This window comes from Sceloporus occidentalis, unplaced genomic scaffold (assembly GCF_023333645.1).
Source record: "Sceloporus occidentalis isolate IW3139 unplaced genomic scaffold, rSceOcc1.0.p SCAF_64, whole genome shotgun sequence".
Taxonomy (NCBI): Eukaryota; Metazoa; Chordata; class Lepidosauria; order Squamata; family Phrynosomatidae; genus Sceloporus; species Sceloporus occidentalis.
The window spans coordinates 1136307-1157263 of record NW_028317044.1 but is presented as its reverse complement, the minus strand read 5'-3'; the positions used below and the strand labels follow the sequence as shown (position 1 = coordinate 1157263).

The following is a 20957-nucleotide window of genomic DNA, read 5'->3' as shown; positions in this document are numbered from 1 at the left end:
AAACTTTGCCCTCGGAGGAGTTATTCTTAGACCGAGCAAACTCATTGAATCAATTCTGAGCATTGAATCAATCCCATCGATTCAGTGGGTCTACTCCTAAGGGAAGCTGGGTGTGTTTTGCCTGGAGAAGAGATGGTCAAGAGGTGGGCATGTTTAAACACTTGAAGGCACGTCCATATTGAGGAGGACGCAAGCTTGTTTTCTGCAGCTCAGGAGACCAGGACACTAAACAACGGATGCAAAAAGAGATTCCACCTAGTTCAGTTGAGTTTATGGTCATAGACCAGAAGAGATCAAAGATTCCTTCTAAATATTAGGAAGAACTTCCTAGCAGTAAGAGCTGTTCGAAAGTAGAATAATATGGAGCCTTGGAAGATGGAGGCGTCTCCTCCTTTGGAGGATTTTGATCGGATGCTGGAAGACTATCTGTCCCAGGGAGAGCTTGGGTTGTATCCTATGGCCTTGGGGTCTCTTCCAAGCCTATCACTTTATGATTCAATCCTGAGATACATGGCTGCCTGGACAGCATGGACCAGAAGGAAGGTTTGGCACTTACATAATAGAAGCCATCGTCATCCAGAGAGCTGAGGACGGTCACAATGTCCCCTGCGCAGAATCGTAGCTCAGCCTGGAAGGAGACACAAACAACGCGGGTTCAGATTGACAAGAGTCCCGTTCAAAACAGGAGAGAGGGAGGAAAGGGGGTCTTCATGGGTAAGCTAAGAGATACTCTGGTCAATGGCCCTGGGTCAGTGAATCCGCTCCAAGTTTGGACAACTCACCTCTGCATCCGGGTTGGGAGAGTTCTCCTGGGGGTTGTAGTCAAAGATGGCTAGCATGGTCCTTGGAGCGTCCTCCTCTGAGCTCAGATCCTGAATTTCACACGTCCCTAATAGAGAAAAGGAGATGCCTGAGTCCCTCATGGAAAAGAGCTGGTCCCCAGATCAAGGAGGAGGTTGCTGTAGTAAGCATTCAAACAGTCCTGTAATAACTTCATAGCATAGCCCTCTGTGTGTTTATATTAAGGATTTAATTTAGGAACTCAAGGTGGAGTTACTAGGTTCATCACCCCAGACATCTCCTTTAAATGGATCTGGCATTGCTCCTGTGCAATGCCAGATCAATCAACAACAAGACCCACATCCTCCACGACTTGTTGGAGGACCGAAATTGTGATCTGGCTTGCATTACCGAGACCTGGCTGGGGCCTGAAGGGGATGCAGTGTGGGCTCAGGCCCTGCCTGCCGGGTTCTCGGTGAAGGACCAGCCCAGGTTAGGTGGGCGGGGGGGGTGTGTGGCCTTGATACATAGGAACACCGTGTCCCTCACTAGGAACCACATTAGCCAGACGTCCTATATCGAGTGTATTTACCTGACCCTTAAAGCTAGGGACAGTCTAGGGATTCTGTTGGTGTATCGGCCACCCCGTGCGCTAACGGACTCCCTTAACGAGCTGACACAGCTGGTCGCTGAGCTGATGTTGGAGACGCCCAGGCTACTTGTCCTGGGCGACTTCAACATCTCTCTCACGGCCAGCTATGTTCCACCCGGTGCGGCTCGCGAATTCATGGACACCATGGCTGCCATGGGCCTGTCCCAGCTAATCCAGGGTCCTACGCATTGTGCGGGTAATACCCTCGATTTGGTCTTCTGTTCTGATGTGGAAAATCCGTGGGTGGAAATATCTGATATTTCCCCCTTGCCATGGACGGATCACTTCCTGGTTGAGGCAAAAATCAAGGTCTTCACCCAGATCCCTCCCGGGGGTGGTGGACCTATTAGGATGGTCCATCCTCGAAGGCTAATGGAACCTGGTCGGTTCCAGGAAGCCCTAGAGGGATACATGGTTGGAAGCGACGGCGATTCTGTTGATGCCCTGACTGGTATCTGGAATACCGGTCTCTCGAGGGCTATACACAGTATCGCTCCCAAGCGCCCTCTCAGACCCGCTTCCAAACGTAAGCCCTGGTACACGGAAGATCTCCGGGCAAGGAAGCGGGAGCTGCGACGGCTAGAGTACCGTTAGCGGAAACACCTTCGCTTAGACGACAAGACTCTCCTAGCCCAACGGTTAGAGGACTACGGAGAGGCGATACGAGCAGCAAAGAATTCGTTCTATGGTGCTCGTATCGCGTCCGCGGAGTCGCGTCCAGCAGAGTTGTTCAGGGTAGTCAGGGAGCTCACTCAGCTCCCTCCTGCCCTGAACCAGATCCTTGAACCTTCTAAGGCCTGCTGTGACTTATTTAATGACTTCTTCGTGGATAAAACTTCTCGTATAAGCGAAGGTCTTAATGCCGACATTCAGGCAGAACCTAACGTAGAGGCGTCCAGGGCCTCCGTGGACTCAGTTAAGCTGGATCAGTTCGAGTTGGTTAGTACCGAGGATGTGGACAAGATCCTCGGAAGCGTTCGGAAGACAACCTGCTCTCTCGATCCCTGTCCTTCGTGGTTAGCAGCCCAGGGGGGACCGGTTGTAACCTCATTGTTGCACCGGATAATTAATACATCTTTGAGGGAAGGGCAATTTCCATCTGTTCTCAAATTGGCCATGGTAAAACCTTTGTTAAAAAAGCCCTCCCTCGACCCCCTGGTGTATAATAATTATCGGCCTGTTTCACTGCTGCCATTTTTAGGGAAGGTGATCGAGAGGGTGGTTGCAATCCAGCTTCAGGGGGTCTTGGATGAAACGGATTATCTGGACCCATTTCAAACTGGCTTTCGGGCAGGTTATGGGGTTGAGACGGCCATGGTCGCCTTGGTCGATGACCTCCGTCTGGGCATCGACAGGGGAAGCGTGTCCCTGTTGGTGCTCTTGGACATCTCAGCGGCTTTCGATACCATAGACCATGGTATCCTTCTGGGACGCCTGGCAGAGGTGGGGATCGGGGGCACTGCGCTCCAGTGGTTCCGGTCCTACCTCTCCGGGAGGTCCCAGATGGTGCAGCTGGGAGACGTGTGCTCCGATGAGAGGGCCCTTAAAACTGGGGTCCCTCAGGGAGCCATTCTGTCTCCCATGCTATTTAACATTTACATGAAACCGCTGGGAGAGATCATCCGGAGACATGGGGCGCGGGGTTATCAGTACGCTGATGACACCCAGATCATTTTCTCTATGTCTCCGACTGATGCAGTGACCGAGGATGGCGTCTCTCCTCTCGTGGACTGTCTAGAGTCAGTAATGGGCTGGATGAGGGAAAACCGACTAAAGCTGAATCCAGAGAAAACGGAGGTACTCGTGATAGGTTCCCCTGGTCCAGGAATGGCGGTGGTTCCACCTGTCCTGAACGGGGTCACGCTCCCTGTGAAGGACTCCGTGCGCAGTCTGGGGGTGCTTCTTGACTCGTCCCTTCACCTGACTGCTCAGGTGAATGCGACGGTCAAGAGCACCTGTTATCAGCTTCGGCTTCTTCGCCAGCTGCGCCCATACCTGACCCAGAGGGACCTTGAAACTGTGGTACATGCCCTGGTAACCTCGAGATTGGATTTCTGCAATGGACTCTACATGGGACAGCCCTTGTACCTAACCCGGAAGCTTCAATTGGTGCAGAACATGGCTGCAAGGCTGGTCACTGGCACGTCCAGGGCCAGCCATATAACACCGGTTCTAAAAAACCTCCATTGGCTGCCCATTCGCTTCCGGGCGCAATACAAGGTGCTGGTAATGACCTATAAAGTCCTAAATGGCTTGGGCCCAGGTTACCAGGTTACCTGAAGGACCGCCTCTCCCCATACATTCCGCCTCGCACCCTCAGAACATCTGGGCAGCAACTCCTTAGGGTTCCCGGGGCAAGGTTATCCTCCACTTCTAGGAGGTCTTTCTCCATCGCCGCCCCGGCCCTTTGGAACACGCTGCCCATAGAGCTCCGCTCAGTCACCTCCCTGGCCCAATTCAAACGGGAGTTGAAGACCCACCTGTTTGGCATCGCATTCCCCGATTAGTCCTTATAGGCCCCCCCGCCATATAAGGCTGCACAGGCAATGGGTTCCTAACCCGGGGGCATTTGTTGTTGTTTTTCTTTCTGCGCTGTTTTGTATTTTAACATTGTATATTGAAATTTTATGTCATTTTAACTGTTGTGAACCGCCCTGATCTTTGGAAGGGCGGTATACAAATAAACCATTTATTATTATTATTATTAAATGTATTGAAAATGTGAATGGATGCCAGTCTGCGTATCTCTTCACCTTTTAATGAATGCTGGATCTTCTCCTTGGCCCAAAAAACTATGTATTTTTAGTCCAAAGGGATACTCACCAAGACTTGCAACTTCAGCTTCTTGCTTGTTCCTTTCCACTGTGGGGACAAAAGATATTATAAGAGGAGTACGCCGCCTCAATTCTGACAGAGAGGTGGGATATAAATTAATTAATTAATTAATTATTGGAACACTTTTCTTTGTCAGCTCAACACAAGGCCAGCGTCTCCTTAGCAAAGGTGACTTTGCAGAGAGGCTTACACTCATGGAGATGTGCAAAACTGTGCACAAAATGGTGTGTTTTGAGTGGGAAAGAAATGCAAATGCCAACAGTGACCTCGGTTTAATATTTGTAATTTTATACTGTTTTTAGATTATATATATATAGTACTGCAATCTGTTTCTAAAATTGTTATTGTGAACCGCCTTGGGTCCCTTCGGGGAGAAAGATGGGATAGAGATTAAATAATGTACTAACCAAACGGTTCTGTTATAATACAGACCTTTCTTGGAGCGCCGAGGCTTCGGAGGGTGAATCCTTGGCTGCCGGCGAGGCGGAGAAAACCCACCGTTGTCTGCGTGAAAGGAAAATAAGTAAAATTAACAGCATGTTAACATTAGGAAGATAACAAATCCAAGAACAAGGTCTACAAGCCAATGTTTGCATTTGAAAAAATTGTTGGACTCAGTTATTGGATTACTAGAACGCAGTTGCGGGATTCGGGAACGCACCGCTGCGGCTGTGAGACAGTGTGGTGCAGTGGGTTGAGTGTTGGGTTAGGACTTCAGGGATCAAATCCCTGCTCAGCCCTGGAAACCCAATGGGTGACTGTGGACAAGTCACACTCTCTCAGCCTCATCATGGCAAATGGACGAATCTTGAGAGCTAGTGGCTTGAGTGCTGGATAAGACTCCGGGACACAGGTTCAAATCTCCCCTCCATCATGGAATATCCTAGGTGACCATGCACAAGTCACATTCTTTGAGCCTTATCGGAAATCTATCCTCTGAACAAATCTCGCTGAGAAACCCTTGCGACAGCTTTGCCTTGCGATCACCCTAAGTTGGAAATTACTTGAAGGCACACAAGAACAAACAGGAAAGCATGCTTTCCGGTGCATGGACACCTCGAATGCTGTGAATTTGCCTGTTGACTAGCAAGCGATGAGTACCAAGGAAGTGACAAAGGTTCTTTACAGTTTGCTTAGTGGCTTGAAGCCTGTCTTCGGCTGCTGGAAAGTAATATCTGCCAGAAGAATAGAGAAAATCTGAAAGCGAGCCTGATTTGGGAATCTAAGGTGGAGTTCTGGAGTGCTCAAAAGCACCCAAATGCTAGGCCTCCAGCTGTTTCAGACTTTGTTACTATAGAAGCCTCAGCCATTTTGGCCAGTGGTCAAGGATACTGGGAGCTGAAGTCCAAAACAGCTGGAGGATCAACACTGACCAACACTGGTGCACAGTGCTGGTGCGCAGGGAGAGGAAATTCAAGCACATGGAGCACCTAGGCTTTCCGCCAGCATGTCAGTAGAGATGCGGCCTTCTTGCAAGAGCTGCTTCTTGGCTCCCTCGCTCTCCACTTGGACCTCGGAGATCATGTTGCAAGGGATGTACCCCGTTCTGCCGGCGCACTCCCCCTTGTAGAAGCCATCCGCATCCTTGTGGCCATAGACCTGTGGGAGAAAGGGAGAGCCATTGGTGAGCCGCAGTGGCTGGTGGCATCCTCATAGGTGACGCAGCGACTCCGTTCCAGGTTTCGGCGAGTTTTAAAGGAAGCCTCCAAAACGCTGAGCGCATGGCGGTCAACTAGTACCACTGTTAATGCAAAACTGAAAGTGGGCTAGAAATATATAGTATCTCAGGTGGGGAAAGTGTATTAAAGTGTAGCCCATTGCCACATGTATCCCCCACTACCTAGTTTTGCAGCTGAAAAACACCAAATGCCCCAACCTAAACAGCCATAAAAACTTGGTGGCCTGGATCATCTTGCCTTCCTAACTCCTCCAAAGCTGTATTTTGAGGACTGAGGTCATTTGGCACATATATATATACACACACACATATCTGAAACTCCATCCAAGGCTTCATTCTGGGGCACTTGAAACCTTGCTTTGTGACAGTTAATACCCATAAAAATGCCATCCAGCTGAAATTCAGGCCTCTGTTCTTACCTTCAGAATCTGGCCTTCCTGAAAAGGGAGTTCCTCTTCCGCGGCATCGGAGTTCGGAGACATTGAAATGGGGTCGTAGTCAAAGAGGGCCACAAAGAGGCGCACCGAGTCCTCCTCGTCCATGGTTTCTGGAGATGGACTTCTCCAAGCGCCTGCCAGAGATGGAAACATGGGGTATGCTCAGCCCAGAGTGCAACCGAGTCCCTGCCTTTGGTGCAATGCTCAAGTGACTCCCAGAAACCATAACTCACCTGAATTGGTGCGGGGAGGTGCTATTCCTTCCCGGTTTTTCCGCCGGGGCCTCCTGCCTCTTCTGGTTGGAGCCCGCCATGATGTTGAATTCAATGGCTCCGTTTCAATGTCCCTTGTCTCCTGGAAGAGAAACAGCAGCTGAATAACTTGCAAGCTTCCCAGGTCTTTGTTTCCACCAAAGGTTTGGCTACAGCTGTGGCGGCTGGTGGCTCCCATGTCAGTGAGGCAGGGAATCCCCTCCTGGTTTTCATTCAGGCATTAAATAAGCTCTGCATTCTTAAATAGCTTCAGCACCTCGGTTTAAAGCCGGAGAATACCTGGACTGGATTCGCCGCCCCACTGACATGGCAGCTACTAACTGACACTGGGCTGTAGAGCACAGCAAAGGCGGACACAAAAAGCGAAGCACTAGAATGCAGTATTTCTCTTCTTTCTACTAAACTCAGGTCAAAAGCACAGACTCTTTTGGCACAGAGGCAGAAATATCAATGCAGGGAATTCATCCCAATGACCGGACGCTACCATGAAAATGGATTCTACCTTTGGGTTTGGGTTGCATTCTTTGAGTTCAAATTGGCTTTTCTGTGGGCCCTACTCGGATTTTTTTTTTAGGTGGATAATTCTTTTTAAACTTGTAAGTGTCCTTGAGTCCCAATTCTGGCAGGAAGGTGGGATACAAATTAATAATAATAATAATAATAATAATAACAATACTCTTACTACTAATAATATAATGTCAATCGAGAGCTTTAATTTTGCAGGACCTTTCTAAAAAACGTCTTTGGAGAAGAGAAATACTGCATTGGGCATATTCAGCCAGCCAGCCGGCTGTCGATTCTGGAGCCAAACACGAGAGAAGCCAGGGAAGAGCGCCACAAAAATGCACTACAAGCTCTGATCATCATTTCGTTCCCTTTATAGAAACGCACAAGAAAAGTCTCTGTTTTTTTGCCACACACTGGACCACAAGAAGCAGAATGCAAAACAAGCCTGGGAGAAGCGAGAGGGGGAAGCGCAGCCGGGATCATGGCCATGGCCGTAATGGCAGAGAGAGTGTCTCACGGACCCATTTCGGGGGGTCCTCGTGGAAAGGCCGCCCGGGTACGGCTCTCCGGAGAGAGGGGCTCCGCTCTAGGCTCCGACTCCGCTCCTCCGTGGCATCCGCCGCTGACATCCTCTTCCTGCAGGAGACCCTCCGGGGCGAACGTCCAGGAGATCCACTCCACTCCATGCTCTCTTCCTCCCAGCTGCTGCACCGTTTCAATTCCCTCCGTGCGCCGGATCGCACCGACCCGGAGGGGCTGGAGGGCGAGGAGTCGCTCCATCCCTCCTCGCAATCGGTGGGAGACCCCTCGGCCCTGCCGTCTGAGCTCAGCTGGCTCACCGGAGTGGATGTGACGGTCAGGTCCTCTTCCGAGTCGTACTCGACGTCGATCTCCAAACTCTCTGGGCTCAAACACAAGGGGAGTCTGCGGACGGCTGTGCTCCGGGGTTCCTGGGGCATTGTCCTCCTGTGATGAACTTGGCTACTAGGCCTTGGCCTCATCCAGCTGCGCAGTTCGGACTCGTCGTCCGCCCCTAGATTGGTGATCACATCCAAATTCTCCTTTAGGCTCCGTGCCCTGTAAAGGCCGCCTCCTCCAGTCTGGTGAGAATTGCCCATTACAGAGCGACTTCGATCTGGGATAACCGTATCGACTTTCTGCCTCCGTTTCTGCAACTTCTCCTTCCCGCAACCAGGTCTTTTCCACTCCAAGGCAGACCTGATCCGCTCCTCTTGGCAATGCCCTTCCCAGCTGCCAAGGCAAGTTGCGGCTTTGTTCCCACCTTCTCTTCTGAAGCCTCTGTCTGGAAGGTTCTCTTCTGAAATATCCAGGTGCATCTCTGTCTGAGATTTCAGGGGCACCGACAGCATCTCCGTCCACGGAGGCCGCTTTGCGACATCCTCCGTGGCTTTCTTATTTGGAGGGTTTGCAATGGCTCTGCGGGGGACCTGCTCCCAGTCTTCCTCCTCCTCCTCTTCTTCGGTGACCTCCGGGATGCTAAATAGAGCTTTGCTGCAATTTTTCGGCAAGGGCATCTCCAGGATCCGTTCCAAGATTTCTTCGTCGCTATCAACATCGCCAGAGTCGAGCTGTGGGTCCCAGCCCCAAAGACCAAACCGGCAAGGGGAAAACAGAGAAAGAGAAAGAAAGAAAGAGGAAATAGGCATTAAAAGGGGGGAACGGCACCTACCTTACTCCTTTAGAAGGCATTAAAAGTGTTGGATGTCGAGCACCAAAGCTTGCAATAAGTAACCTCAACCAGTAGCAGACAGAAGCCAGGTACACACTCAGGCATCTTCCCTAACCCTCTTGTCTTTCTGAGTAACTATTTATGCTGGTTGCAATTCTTAACCTCTCCTTTCTTTCTGCTTCTTCTTCAGAAGGGCAGACGTCATCTTTTTGTTGGATGAGGCAGCCATGCATCTCCATAATGGTCTCTCCAGCAGCGCATATGCACTCAAATTTGTTTTCTTTTAAATCTGTATTGTATTGTATTTGTATTGTTTGAAAACCGCCATGATCGTGGGAACAGTGGTATAGAAATAAAATTTCAATCAATCAATCAATAAAATCCAGCTCTTAAGGGTATCTGTACACCAAGCCAGCTCTTAGGAGCATCTCCAATGTAAGCCAGCTTTTAGGGGCTTCTGTATACTAAGCCAACTCTTAGGATCCTCTCCACATTAAGCCAGCTCTTAGGGGCTTCTCCAAACTAAGCCAGCTCTTAGGGGCTTCTCCAAATTAAGCCAACTCTTAGGGGCTTCTGTAAACTAACAGGATTCCTCAATGAAAACTGCTATTATAAATGTTCCATGTTCTTCTACAAAACAGAGGAACAAGCAAGTTCATGGAGGAGGCTTGGTACATATCCGTTGCTGCAAAGAGAGAGGTGTGCCGAAGGCCTGAACATTTTGTTTATTCATTATAATATTTCCAATCCCTCCCTACCTCATTTAACCAATTTTGCTCCTCTCTTCAGGTGCAGAAATAAAGCAGTTTGACCCAACTTTAACTGCCACGACTCTCTGGATTTGTAGTTTGTCATGGCACCAGGCCTCTCTGACAGGCCAGGCTGAACCCATCACCAAACTACAAATCCCAGGATAATACAGGATGAAGCCATGACAGTGAAAGCAGCGTCAAACTGCATCATTTCTGCAGTTTGGAAGAGCTGTCGGACTTTCTCCAAGGGCCTGAGCTCTCCCCATTTCAGATGTCAAAATAGCCAAACACTATATTCTTTGAGTCTGCCGCAGTGCCATAAGTGAACTGTTTTCCTATTACTATTTTTGTTCATGTCTGATCGATCGGTTGGCCTTGGCTGTATCTGTTCTGCAATGAATTGATAACTGGCTTCCAAAATATGCAACATAAAAACATAGGTAAACATAACTTCTTTAAAAACAGCAGCAACAACAACACAGAGGTCTGGGCAGGAGAAGCCTTTTGGCCTGAATGTAGGCGAAAGGACCAGAAGAAGAAAAGGCCATTTGCTGAGATGAAGAAAGACCAAAGAGAAGAAATCAGGAGGAGGATAGAGAGACTGAAGGATGGGCAAGACTTCATCCACGAACCTCACTCACGATCTTCTGAATGCAAGCCTTCTACAGAAATTTCTCCAACCTGATTCACTGAGAGATCAATATTATTATTATCATTATTATTTTGCATCCTCTGAACTTCTCTGGAGCGTTGTTTCATTGCATGAGAAAGAAAGGAGCTCTTGGTAGTGAATTGGTTTCTTGCAGGATGGAGAAACTGGGCCAATACGACGAACGTTTGAAACAGAGACACCGTTTCAGATTGTAGGATCCAACCTGGTTATAGGAAAATAATCCTGGACCCGTTTTAGATCCCGGAAAGAACAAAAACAGGACTCGGATCCTGCAGAGAGGGCCTTCCAAGCTGCTTCGCTCCGTGCAAAAGATGCTCGTACTTTCAACAAACTTCATTGCTTCATAAAACATCTTGATATTTAGAAGATGGCCTATAGTCTTCTCGTTTCCCAAAAAGGATATTGCAGCAAAGGGGAATAAGTACCATCCCTACCAGGAATATTTTGAGATTTTGGGGAGGAGGATTTGCTAGGTTAGGAAACAAGATGACAGGTTTAGGATCTCAGGAACGACGCAGACAGATGGTTACCTTCTCCAAACATAAACAGGGTGGAAGTCTTCTCCTTTGGAGTACAACCTCCAGAATCCCCCATATCGGGGCATGCTGGGAGATGCAGTCCAAGGAAGAAACTTTCTCAGTCTCTGAACGTACCTCTGGACATAATGCTTAAGTGAGTTGTGGGATTCAGTACTTGGTGGTGCATGTAGATGGCAGAAATAATGCAGTTTGGTACCACTTTAACTGCCATGGCTCCAACCTATGGTTGGCGGGAAGGCTAAAGGCCTCGCAAAACTACACATCCCATCAGATGGAGCTGTAGCGCTTAAAGTAGTGTCAAAATGCATTACTTCTAAAATCTAGAGTTCCACCCTAGAAGTGACCAATGGCTTCTCCTTCAACCGGACAGTGACTATATACTGGCCTTTAAAGGAGTCGAACCCTGGACTCCAAATCAGGTTCATCATAATCTTGGACAGCTCTTTTTTTTTTACAGTTCGGAGTTAAATCCAGAGACTGACATTGGAACCACTAGCTGCCGTGATGCTGCCAACACATGATGATAGAGACTGGGATGCTAAAAGGAGATTAATTCAAGTGCATCACAGTTCGCAACAGACGTACCTTCTCTCCATTTTCTCGGCTGTGGTATTCGCCCGGTTTCCATTTTGGCGCCGCCGTCTGCCTGCGCGAGCCGCCATGCTCTTCCTCCTCCTCTTCTTCCTCCTCCTCCATAATATCGGAGAGGTCTGAGTTGCGAGTGTGGTCTGTCAGCAGGTTCAGGGGCCGGTTGCCCGGATCGGACCTTTTCTCGCCCTGATAGAGAGAATTCAAAAGGACTGAAGGGTGCTCCGATCCAACCTATGAGTCCGCGTGATCCATAGAGGATCTCTTAGGCCACATTCGCACTGCATAAATAATCCACTTTGACACTGCTTTAACTGCTGTGGCTCAATGATATGGAATACAAGGAATTGTAGTCCATCGTGGTCCGGCAGTGAAGGCTAAACGTCTCACACAAGTAATAGTAAACCACTTTGTGAACGCCACATGATTTTATTATGTGAATGGTTTTCTAGTAAGCAGTTTTTAGAATTTATCAAGGTTTTGAATTATTGATAAAATCTGATATATCATATTACTCTTCCCAGCATCTGATCACTCTCGTCTGAAGGATTTCCTTGTCGTTGTCTTTTTGTATTGATCGCTGACCATTCATACATTGCCAAGAATTCCCTGGCACTGAGCTGTGGCAGTTAAAGTGGTGTCAAGATAGATTACATTTGCAGTGTGGATGCAATCTTACTCCTCCTTAAAGCCACATTTGATGTGAAAACGAGGCTTTCTCAGCAGTTACTCCTCACCTGTGGAACTCCTTGCCACTGGCCCTTTACTCTCCAGCAAATAATATTTAAACAGTTTTAAATTGGCACAGGTGGTTTATCGACTGGTTGATTTAAACAATGATGGGATTTTTTAAAAGCTGTATTTTTGCTGCTTAGCCACCACCGAAATGAAAGGAAGGCTCTTTATCCCTTGAATGCCGAAGACTAACCTCTCGCCTGGTCCTGGGAACCAAAATGGTGGGATCATCTCTAGGGTTTTCTTTCAGTAGCTTGACTCTCCCTGGTGGTCCAGAAGCCATGGGATCCAGGGTTCGCGTCTCATTTTGGGCCGCGTCTCCAGAGCTATTCTCGCCTTGCGCGGAGGGTCCACTGGGGGAGAGCGTTTCCTCCGCTGGGCAGCTTTGAGCATTTTCTCCCCCTCTTTCAGAGGAAGGCTCTTTGGACTCCAGTTCCGCAGAGGAACCCAGATCCATTTCCAAGTCGCCTCGGACGTTCTCTGACTCCGTTTCTCCAATGGCGAGGAGAGGCTCCTAGGGAAGAAAGGGCTGGAGTCAGTGAGAACGAAACCCACGTGACGCTAAGCGTCTAGTTAGCAACTACCGACTTTTTGTTTGTTCGCTTTTAATAATCTAATCTTTCATATCTTATATCTCTCCTTTCCCCCATTTAGAGTTCCCTGTATCAACTCTTCTTTTATGGTCCATGTCTTAGTCCAGTGTTTTTGGATTGGTTCCCATTCTTTTCTTATCTTTTCTTTTGACTTATTATTGATCAATGCTGTTAATATATCAATTTCTCTTAATTCCATAATCTTCCACATTAGATATATAACTATTGACTTGTTTGGAGGTACGGGGTATTCTCCAATATTCTCTTTTGATATCAGTTGCAATTGACGGATTCAGTGTGGACGGATCTCATCTCGGTGCAATAAAGAACCCAGATTCTGGATAGCTTTAATGGCGATAGCCATGATGCTGGACATATTCTTAGCCTTTTGGCTGAAGAGTGAGGTATAAATAAATAAATATTATTACGTTAAAATATATTCTTAGCAGGTTGAGCACCTCTTTTAAAGTCTGGGTTAAAACCTACACGACACTTTTAAAATCTCTTATTATTTGTCCCTTCAATCTTTATATGAAATGACGCATTTATTTTTTTGCCCTCTGGTCCTCCAGGTGTTTTGGACTTCAATTCCCAGAAGTCCAAGCCATCTTGGCCAATGGTCAGGGATTCTGGGGGCTGAAGTCCAAAACATCTGCCTTAAAAGACCCCTCTGCACCCTTTGAGTCTTCTATTTCCCCCCTCCGAAAAGCACTGCAATATCCATCATGCTTACCTGGCTGTCTTCTCCGGAGTCCTTCAGGGCCGCCTCTTGGAGCTCACCTGGTTCTTTGGTCGCCGCACAACCTGGATATGATGGCACAAGGCAATCCCTTTCTCTTTGGGGCAGAGGACTCGTCTCTGGTTGCCATCCGTCGGTCACGGCGGGGACCCTGACCGGAGAGGCTAGCTCTCGGTGGGATGCCTCCCCAAATATTGAAGATGTCCCAGATTTATTACCATTGCTAGGCTGAGAGGTGAATTTGGCAACGGGGTGGTTGGCGGCAGCAGTAGGATCGACCCCACGTAAAGCCCGCCTGTCCCCACGGGAAAGACGAGAGGTGAGGCAGCTCAGTTCTGAGTGTGAAGAGGGAGTGCCGGGGTCTTCTAACAAGGCCAAGGGGATCTGAGCTGGCACTGAATCGGAGGACTCCCCATAAAGAGACACTGTCCTCACAGACACTTCCCGAGAGGCCTGGAGGGTCTGCAGCTGGGAAACGTCTGCCAAAACACTGCCAGCCGTCGGGGAGGTAACTTCCATCACCTGCAAGAGGAAAAACAAATCTGAGTTGCTGGCCAAATTGGTAAAATCAGTGGCAGCTGGTGGCTTCCATGTCAGTAGGACAGTGAATCCATTCCTGGTTTTCCCTAGCTCTCCGAGATGCTGGACCGACGAAAGCGTGATACCTTCTGTCCATTGGCGTACACGGCGTAGCCAGTGACCCGCACCCCGTTGGAGGACCCTTCTGCGTCGATAGTGACCGGCAACCAGCTGATGATTAGGATCCCAGGACTGGGTCCAGGTTCCACCCGGACGTCTAACGGAGCATCCGGAGACCCTGAGAAGGCGGGAGGGGAATGAATTAAGTTGCAAAAACCGTAGCACATGGCGCAATTCATTTGTCAAAGTGGGAGTTATGGAAAAGGCAGCCCAAGATCCTAGAATCCTAGAGTTGAAGACACCTCAAAGACCATCCAATCCAAGCCCTTACAAAGCAAGAAGACACAATCAAAACACTCCTGATGGACGGAGGTTTTTCTGTTCAAAAACCTCCAAAGAAGGAGATCTACCACCCTCCTCTGTAGAACAGCTCTTACCATCAGAAAGGTCTTCCTAATGTTGAGGTGGAATCTATTTTCTGTAATTTGTATCCATTGCTCCATGTCCTATTCTCTGGAGCAGCAGAAAACAAGCTCACTCCATCTCCATATATTAGTCTCTGGAGCAGCAGAAAACAAGCTTGCTCCATCCTTAACATGACATCCCTTCAAAGGGGTTCTCATATCACCCTTTAACCTTCTCTTCCCCGGGTTAAACATCCCCAGCTCCCTAAGACACTCTTCTTAGTCAGGACTAGGAATTAACCCACAGATGTATCTAAGCTAAAGAAAAAGAATGATGAATTACAGGATTTTACAAGAGTGGGAGGTGGTGAAGATTCTCACTCAGGTCTCTAGGGTTGGACTACATGACCCACTCAGTGCTTCCATGACTCCATACTCACCTGCTAGAGCCGTTGTGAAGTGGATTTCAGAGGATAACGGTTGCTCCTGCCGTTCCTGTCCGGATTCCCAGAACGTCCACTGCGGCTGGACTTCCACCTTGGCAGTGTAGGACGTGTTTGGGGTCAAGCAACGGAAAGTGTACCAGTAGACCCCCGGCTTGGTTACGCCATGCTCCTTCCCATTGAGGTACACGGTGTGGAAGAAGTTACTGTTGCTGGGGGTCCAGGAGATCTCGGCGGAGGTGGCCTCCACGGTCCGCACCAGAAGCTGGCCGGGCACTAAGGCAAAGTCCTTTCCAACCAGGAACGTGCACCGAAGGCGATCCGACGTCCCGCTCTCTGAAACGCTTTGGACCGAGACGCGGTAGGCTTTCGTTTTCAAATCCAGCTTCTCCAGGACAGCTTTAGTCTGGAAGCCAGACTTCACGTTTTGACGGAGTTCAGCGTCCACATAGACTTGGTAGCTCTGGACCTCGGGGAAGCCGGCGGGCAGGTAAGGAGGGTCCCACCCCACCACCAAACCGGAGCCAAATTCCCGGATGAGCGTCACCTTCGCGGGGTAAGGCACGGCAGAAATTGGGAGGCCCTCGTCCCTCAGATCCCCTTCCAGCCTCGACGGGATGGTGCTGGCAGTGCTGGGTTCGTTGATGGAAAGGTCACTCCTCTCCCCGCTGCTGAGGCTGGCGCTGAGGAAACTCCGGTCCAGAGGTGAGCTTTGGGAGAGGTCATTCAGCTCGCCAGGCAGGAACGTCACAAGATCATCGTCCGAAACACGCTCCACAAAGTTGGAAGGGACCAAGCCTCTGCGGCCGTCCATCAGCTCCCCTGAAAGCAAGGACATAAAAATATTGAAAGGATGGTAGGCTGTAGCTGACATGTTTGGTCACCTGCAGCAAAGGAAAGAGGTATTTTTTGGACTCAGTTTCGCACAGCGGTGGCTGGGTACCACCATGACAGTGAGGAAGTGAGTCATATACTGTATATAATCATGTATAAGTCTAGAAATGTAGGTCAAAAAATTGATCCAAAAACGTGAGTCTGCTTAGTCGCGGGTCATTGCAAGCACTGTATCTTAACTCTTATTTAAAAGAAGAAACCATCTCCTGGTGAAAAGCAAGAGTATAATCTGTCCTGGAAGCACCAACCTTCTCTGTTCCCTCATCCATTCAGTTTTAAGACTAAGCACAAAGAGTTATGTCTGCTGGAATTTTGTAAGTTCTTTGACATTGTTTTGCTTTGCTTCGTCCTTTAGATCCTTTGCTATACGCCCCTAAATTTTACCCTCAACTTATACACAGGTCATAGCAAAATCCATAATTTTGGCCCTAAAACTTGCCCTCGACTTAAACATGAGGTCAACTTATAGTCAAGAATATACGGTAATCCTAGAGTTGGAAGAGGATAGTTGGAGGGGATGCTGGTCTAGCCCATGATTATAACCTTCCATGGCAATAAAAGGATCCCTTCTCATATTTTGGGGGGGCACCACAATGCTCTTGGCCCATACCTTCGAAGAAGCCATCTTCATCCATTTCTCCGTAGACATAAATATACTCTCCAGCGGTCAAGGGGAGTTCCGCCTCGGGGTTTTCGTTGGGACCGTCAAAAGGGTTGTAGCTGAAACAAGCGCAAGGGGAACGGTTCGGACCTGAGACATCAATGGTGACCCTAAGCTGGCAACAAAGGGCCACTGGAAGCCAGACAAGGAAACACTCCTCTGGAGATGCGCCAGTAACGGCAATGGAGGAGAGAGCTTGGGAAAGTTATTATCTGGGGATTACAACTCCTAGGACCCCCAAATTGGCATGGTTAGAAATTCTGGGCACTGTCATGTGAAATGTAAGTCTGCAAAGGTCTTGACAGTATCTATTAAGAGAGGAGGTGCTCCATTTGTGCCTTTATGGACAACAGTTGCAACTAATCCCGCAATTGCAAAAGGGAAGGGGAAGGTAGGACTCCGAAACCCATGCGCCAGCAGCTGAAAACCATGTTCCACTGACCCTACCTGTATCGAGCGAGGAAGACTTGGAGTTTCCCCAAGCGGTGGTTCTCTGGCTCTGGAACAAGGGAGACGCTGTCGATGTCCAGCTCTTCCATCTCGCTGGCTGTGTCCACCTTAGAAGACAAAAGAAAGGTATTTGGAATCCGCAGCATTGAGAGCAGCTTGATACCACTTTTAACCATTCAGCTTTATTAATGAGAATGATTATTTCCTGCAATTAATGAAGTTGGAAATTACAATTGCAGCTTTCTTAGTGCTGCAAAATAAACCAGGCACTCAACTATGACTGTCAAACAACAAATAAATGTAAGCTCCTTCTGCTCAGTTGCAGAGCATTTGAAGGTGCTGCTTCTCTGAAAGACAAAATCTTGCAATAGCAAGAAATACCTAGTTCCAGTAATGTGTGACTTGACCTTATTCCTCTATATAAGAAGACAAATTTGCTTAACTAGTAGCAATGCATGGGAAATGTTAATTTTGGGGAGGGTGCAATTCTTGCAATACCCACATTTCCCTGGGAGTTGCAGTCTAACACCCAGAACTAACCTCCGGAGTTGGGCAAGACTTTGGGCTGGTGGTTGGTATGGATTCGGATCTGGAAGAGCTGGACTGGGATTCCAGTCTCTTGACTGGTTTCCTGTTGGCAATGGGAGGGATGAGCATGTCTGGACTTCTGGCCGCAGTGGATGCCGCATGATGTTCAGGGAGCCAAAGTCCAGCCAGGAGGGTTTCTTCAACCTCCTCAGGTTGTATTTTCTGGCTGCACCGCAGAGGAGACACTGGGAGTAACTCTCGATCTGAAACCAAACATTGCACATTATGAGTTTGGAAAGCATTACTATGATTATGATTCTGTCTGGAAACCTAAGGCAGCTCAACTCAATGGAGTTGAGAATGGGAAAGTGTTATCCAAATTTACTGAATGCACAGAAAATTGGGAAAGTCTTCTAGCAAAGGTGGTACAAGAGCTCTCCAAATTTACTAAACGCGCGGAAAGCTTGGAAAGTGCGGTGCGTCTTGTAGCAAAGGTGCTACAAGATCTCTCCAAATACTAAATGTACTAAAGACGTGGAATATTTGGAAAGTGCGGTGCATCCAGTTTGACCCAGGCAGCACAGTTTGAGCATCGAACTACGAACCTGAAGACCAGGGTTCAAATCCTCACTCGGCCACGGAAACCCACTGGGTGAGTCACACACTCTCAGCCTCAAAGGCACTCCAATCCGACTCACCGTTCTCCTTAAAGCCATGCTCCAGGCGCTGGGGAGATGGAGATGGAGAGACGGGGCAGGAGGCAAAGGCAACCTCCGACGCCACCATGGCGGCCGACAACGGCGAGGAGGAGTGCGGCGGGGGTCCAGTTTTCGCAGTTTGGAGCCGAAAGCGCTTGAGCTCTTGGGAGAGGAAGTTGAACTGTTCGGTGTGGTTCCGGCACTGGTTCTCCAGCTCTCTCACCCGGGCCTGAAGGCGAAGAAAATATTAATAATATTAATAATAAATAAATAAATAAATAAATAAATAAATAAATAATTTAAGGGAAGCTCAACCTGCTACTTTGAGTCCCAATTCTGGACGGGAAAGCAGACTACTACTACTACTAGATTGCAAATGTCTTTTTGGAAACACTCAGGATTTGGGGTAGGGAGAAGATGGGACTGAATTGGGGTAAAACTGGTAGTATACCTGCATGCAATCCAGGGTCTCCTTCAAGGAACCAAAGGAGGGGGAGAAAAGCAGAGAAAAGATTTGGTCAAGTTGCACCATGCATCCTCTATGTCCCTCTAAGCCAGTAATCTTCAACACTGACTTGTAATCAGGACAAAGCGAATCTCTGAATTGGGATCCTGGACCCAACCCTGGATCCCTGGGATGTCTAGTGTTCTGTGCTTGAGTGTTGGACACTAGGAGACCAGGGTTTAAATCCCCACTCAGCCATGGAAACCCACTGAGAGCCAGTGTTGCATAATGGTTTGAGCGCTGGGCTATGACTCTGGAGACAGGGTTTAGTCATGGCCATGAATTCATGAATAAATGAATTTATTACAGCACATGGCCAGCACCAACATGGCCATGAAACTCACCGAGTCACACTCTCTCAGCCTCAGAGGAAAGCAATGGCAGGCCCCTCTGAACAAACCGTGCCAAGAAAACCCCGTAATAGGCTTGCCTTGGAGTCGCCGTAAGTTGGAAACAACTGGACGGCACATAACAACAACGGCAATCTGGGGTTACTGACTGGAGTTTCTCCTGCCCCCATTACTACAACTATAATGACTATTAGGATTTGAAGTCGATGGCTTAGAAAAGCTAAATCTGATCAATGGTCATCACTCTCATGCAAAAGTCGGAACATACAGCTTACCTCTAAGAGTTGGACGGCTCCTTCGTGCTCCTTCCTTGCTTCGGCCTGGGCCTGCATCCAAAAGGAAAACCAAACGTGAAAAGGATGGAGATGTGGGAGGTCAGGATCTACCCCTGAGAGGGGTCTCATGCGCACCCCACACCTCACTTTTGCGGTCCCTTGTCATCCCTCCAAAGCTATACCTCAATTTAATGTTTCACCCCTGGTGCCATTTGTAGCCCTACTAAATTTAGGCCACCAAAATGAAGAAAGACCATATATATAATATATATAGACCATATATTTAATATGCGTCAAGGGTTGCAGGTTGTGACCCATGCCTTTGTGGGTTGTGGCCCTCAAAGACCGCATGGTGTAGCAGTTCAAGTTTAGGACTAGGGCTTCTGAAGACTAGGGTCCTCATCCTCATTCGGCCACGGAAACCCACTGCAAGGGCCAACCTCCTAAGGATAAATCTGGCCAAACCCCTGCCCTAAACAAAAACATTGACAGGTTCGATTTAGGATCGCCACAAGTCAGAACCGTCTTGGAGGCACACAACAGCAACAATCCACAAAGGCGCATGCTATGTAAAACCTTTGTCGCAAGATGCTTTGTCGTAAACATAACGCGCCCAACCAGAGATGGACATCTTGAGACCATATAGTGTTGTGATTTGATTGTTTTAATAATGGGATGTTATTTGTCATTGTAAGGGAAATTTAACTGTTGCGTTGGTGGGAGAGAAAATGGGTTTATTTATATTGTTGTGTTTTGATGCATGTTGTACACTGCCTCGACCCTGCAGGGCTGGCACTCCATGCAATGGGTTGCAAAAAGCGCACAACGGGTGGCAGTGTTGAGTTGTGTGTATGTGTGAATGACTCCCACGTTCTCCTCTCACCTGCTGGAGCTCCCTGACCTCCTCCTGCTTCTTCTGCAGCGCCTGCAAGGCCTTTTCGTGGTCCTGCTCCAGCTGTTGCCTCCGTCCCGCGACATCTCTCATGTGCTGGGAAAGGAGAAGCACATAGAATCATAGAATTGTAGAGTTGGAAGGGACCACAAGAGCCATCCAGTCCAACCCCATTCTGCCATGCAGGAACTCTCAATCAAAGCATCCCCACTGACAGATGGCCATCCAGCCTCTGCTTAAAGACCTCTAAGGAAGGAGACTCCACTACACTTCTAATTTCGTGTCATCTGCAAATTTGATAAGTATAACCCCAATTGTGTCATCCAAGTCACTGATAAAGATATGTGCTGGGTTGGACAGTGACGCCAAGCCATGGGTCACTCTCTCCCTGCTCTCAGCCTGGCAAGCGTCGCTTGCCATTTTGTTGACCCAGAGCTACAGATCCATTTGAAACTAACCTTCAGCGCTTGCCCAAGGCTCTCCAGCCTGTTTTCGAGTTCTTGGGTTTTCTGGAGAGCCGAATCCCGTTCCTCTGTCACAGCGGACACCTGGAGCCTCAGGTCGGCATTTTCGGATTCAACCTGCACAAAGAAAGAGCCATAAGATAAGAAGCAGAGCAAACTGGTGGCTATTAGGTTCTGCCGCCAATAGTCATCACGAAATAGGGCTCAAAAAACATGGAAGGTGCCATGTGTTTCTTGGCAAGGAAGAACCTGCACTCGATAGTAGAAGGGGGACTTTGTCAGGT

The 20957-nt window shown here is 48.5% G+C and overlaps 1 protein-coding gene across 6 annotated transcripts in view; it reads right to left on the bottom strand.

The window, feature by feature from the left end:
* The window catches only part of TSPOAP1 (TSPO associated protein 1), a 36220-nt gene that overhangs the window by 4083 nt on the left and 11180 nt on the right, over positions 1-20957 (bottom strand). For 4 of the 6 annotated variants that reach the window (XM_089493249.1, XM_089493250.1, XM_089493251.1 and 1 more), the window contains exons 9-29: positions 20668-20790; positions 20201-20305; positions 19318-19368; positions 18639-18659; positions 18188-18416; positions 17502-17752; positions 16959-17068; positions 16461-16570; positions 14954-15778; positions 14136-14287; positions 13465-13992; positions 12332-12652; positions 11401-11592; positions 7683-8750; positions 6616-6736; positions 6365-6516; positions 5698-5866; positions 4700-4771; positions 4256-4294; positions 783-889; positions 557-628 (exon numbers count right to left, since the gene is read on the bottom strand). In XM_089493249.1, the coding sequence (XP_089349375.1) occupies positions 557-628; positions 783-889; positions 4256-4294; positions 4700-4771; positions 5698-5866; positions 6365-6516; positions 6616-6736; positions 7683-8750; positions 11401-11592; positions 12332-12652; positions 13465-13992; positions 14136-14287; positions 14954-15778; positions 16461-16570; positions 16959-17068; positions 17502-17752; positions 18188-18416; positions 18639-18659; positions 19318-19368; positions 20201-20305; positions 20668-20790 (4818 nt within the window). The remainder of the gene's footprint in view (positions 1-556; positions 629-782; positions 890-4255; positions 4295-4699; positions 4772-5697; positions 5867-6364; positions 6517-6615; positions 6737-7682; positions 8751-11400; positions 11593-12331; positions 12653-13464; positions 13993-14135; positions 14288-14953; positions 15779-16460; positions 16571-16958; positions 17069-17501; positions 17753-18187; positions 18417-18638; positions 18660-19317; positions 19369-20200; positions 20306-20667; positions 20791-20957) is intronic. The other 2 variants (XM_089493254.1, XM_089493253.1) reach the window with 2 other exon arrangements.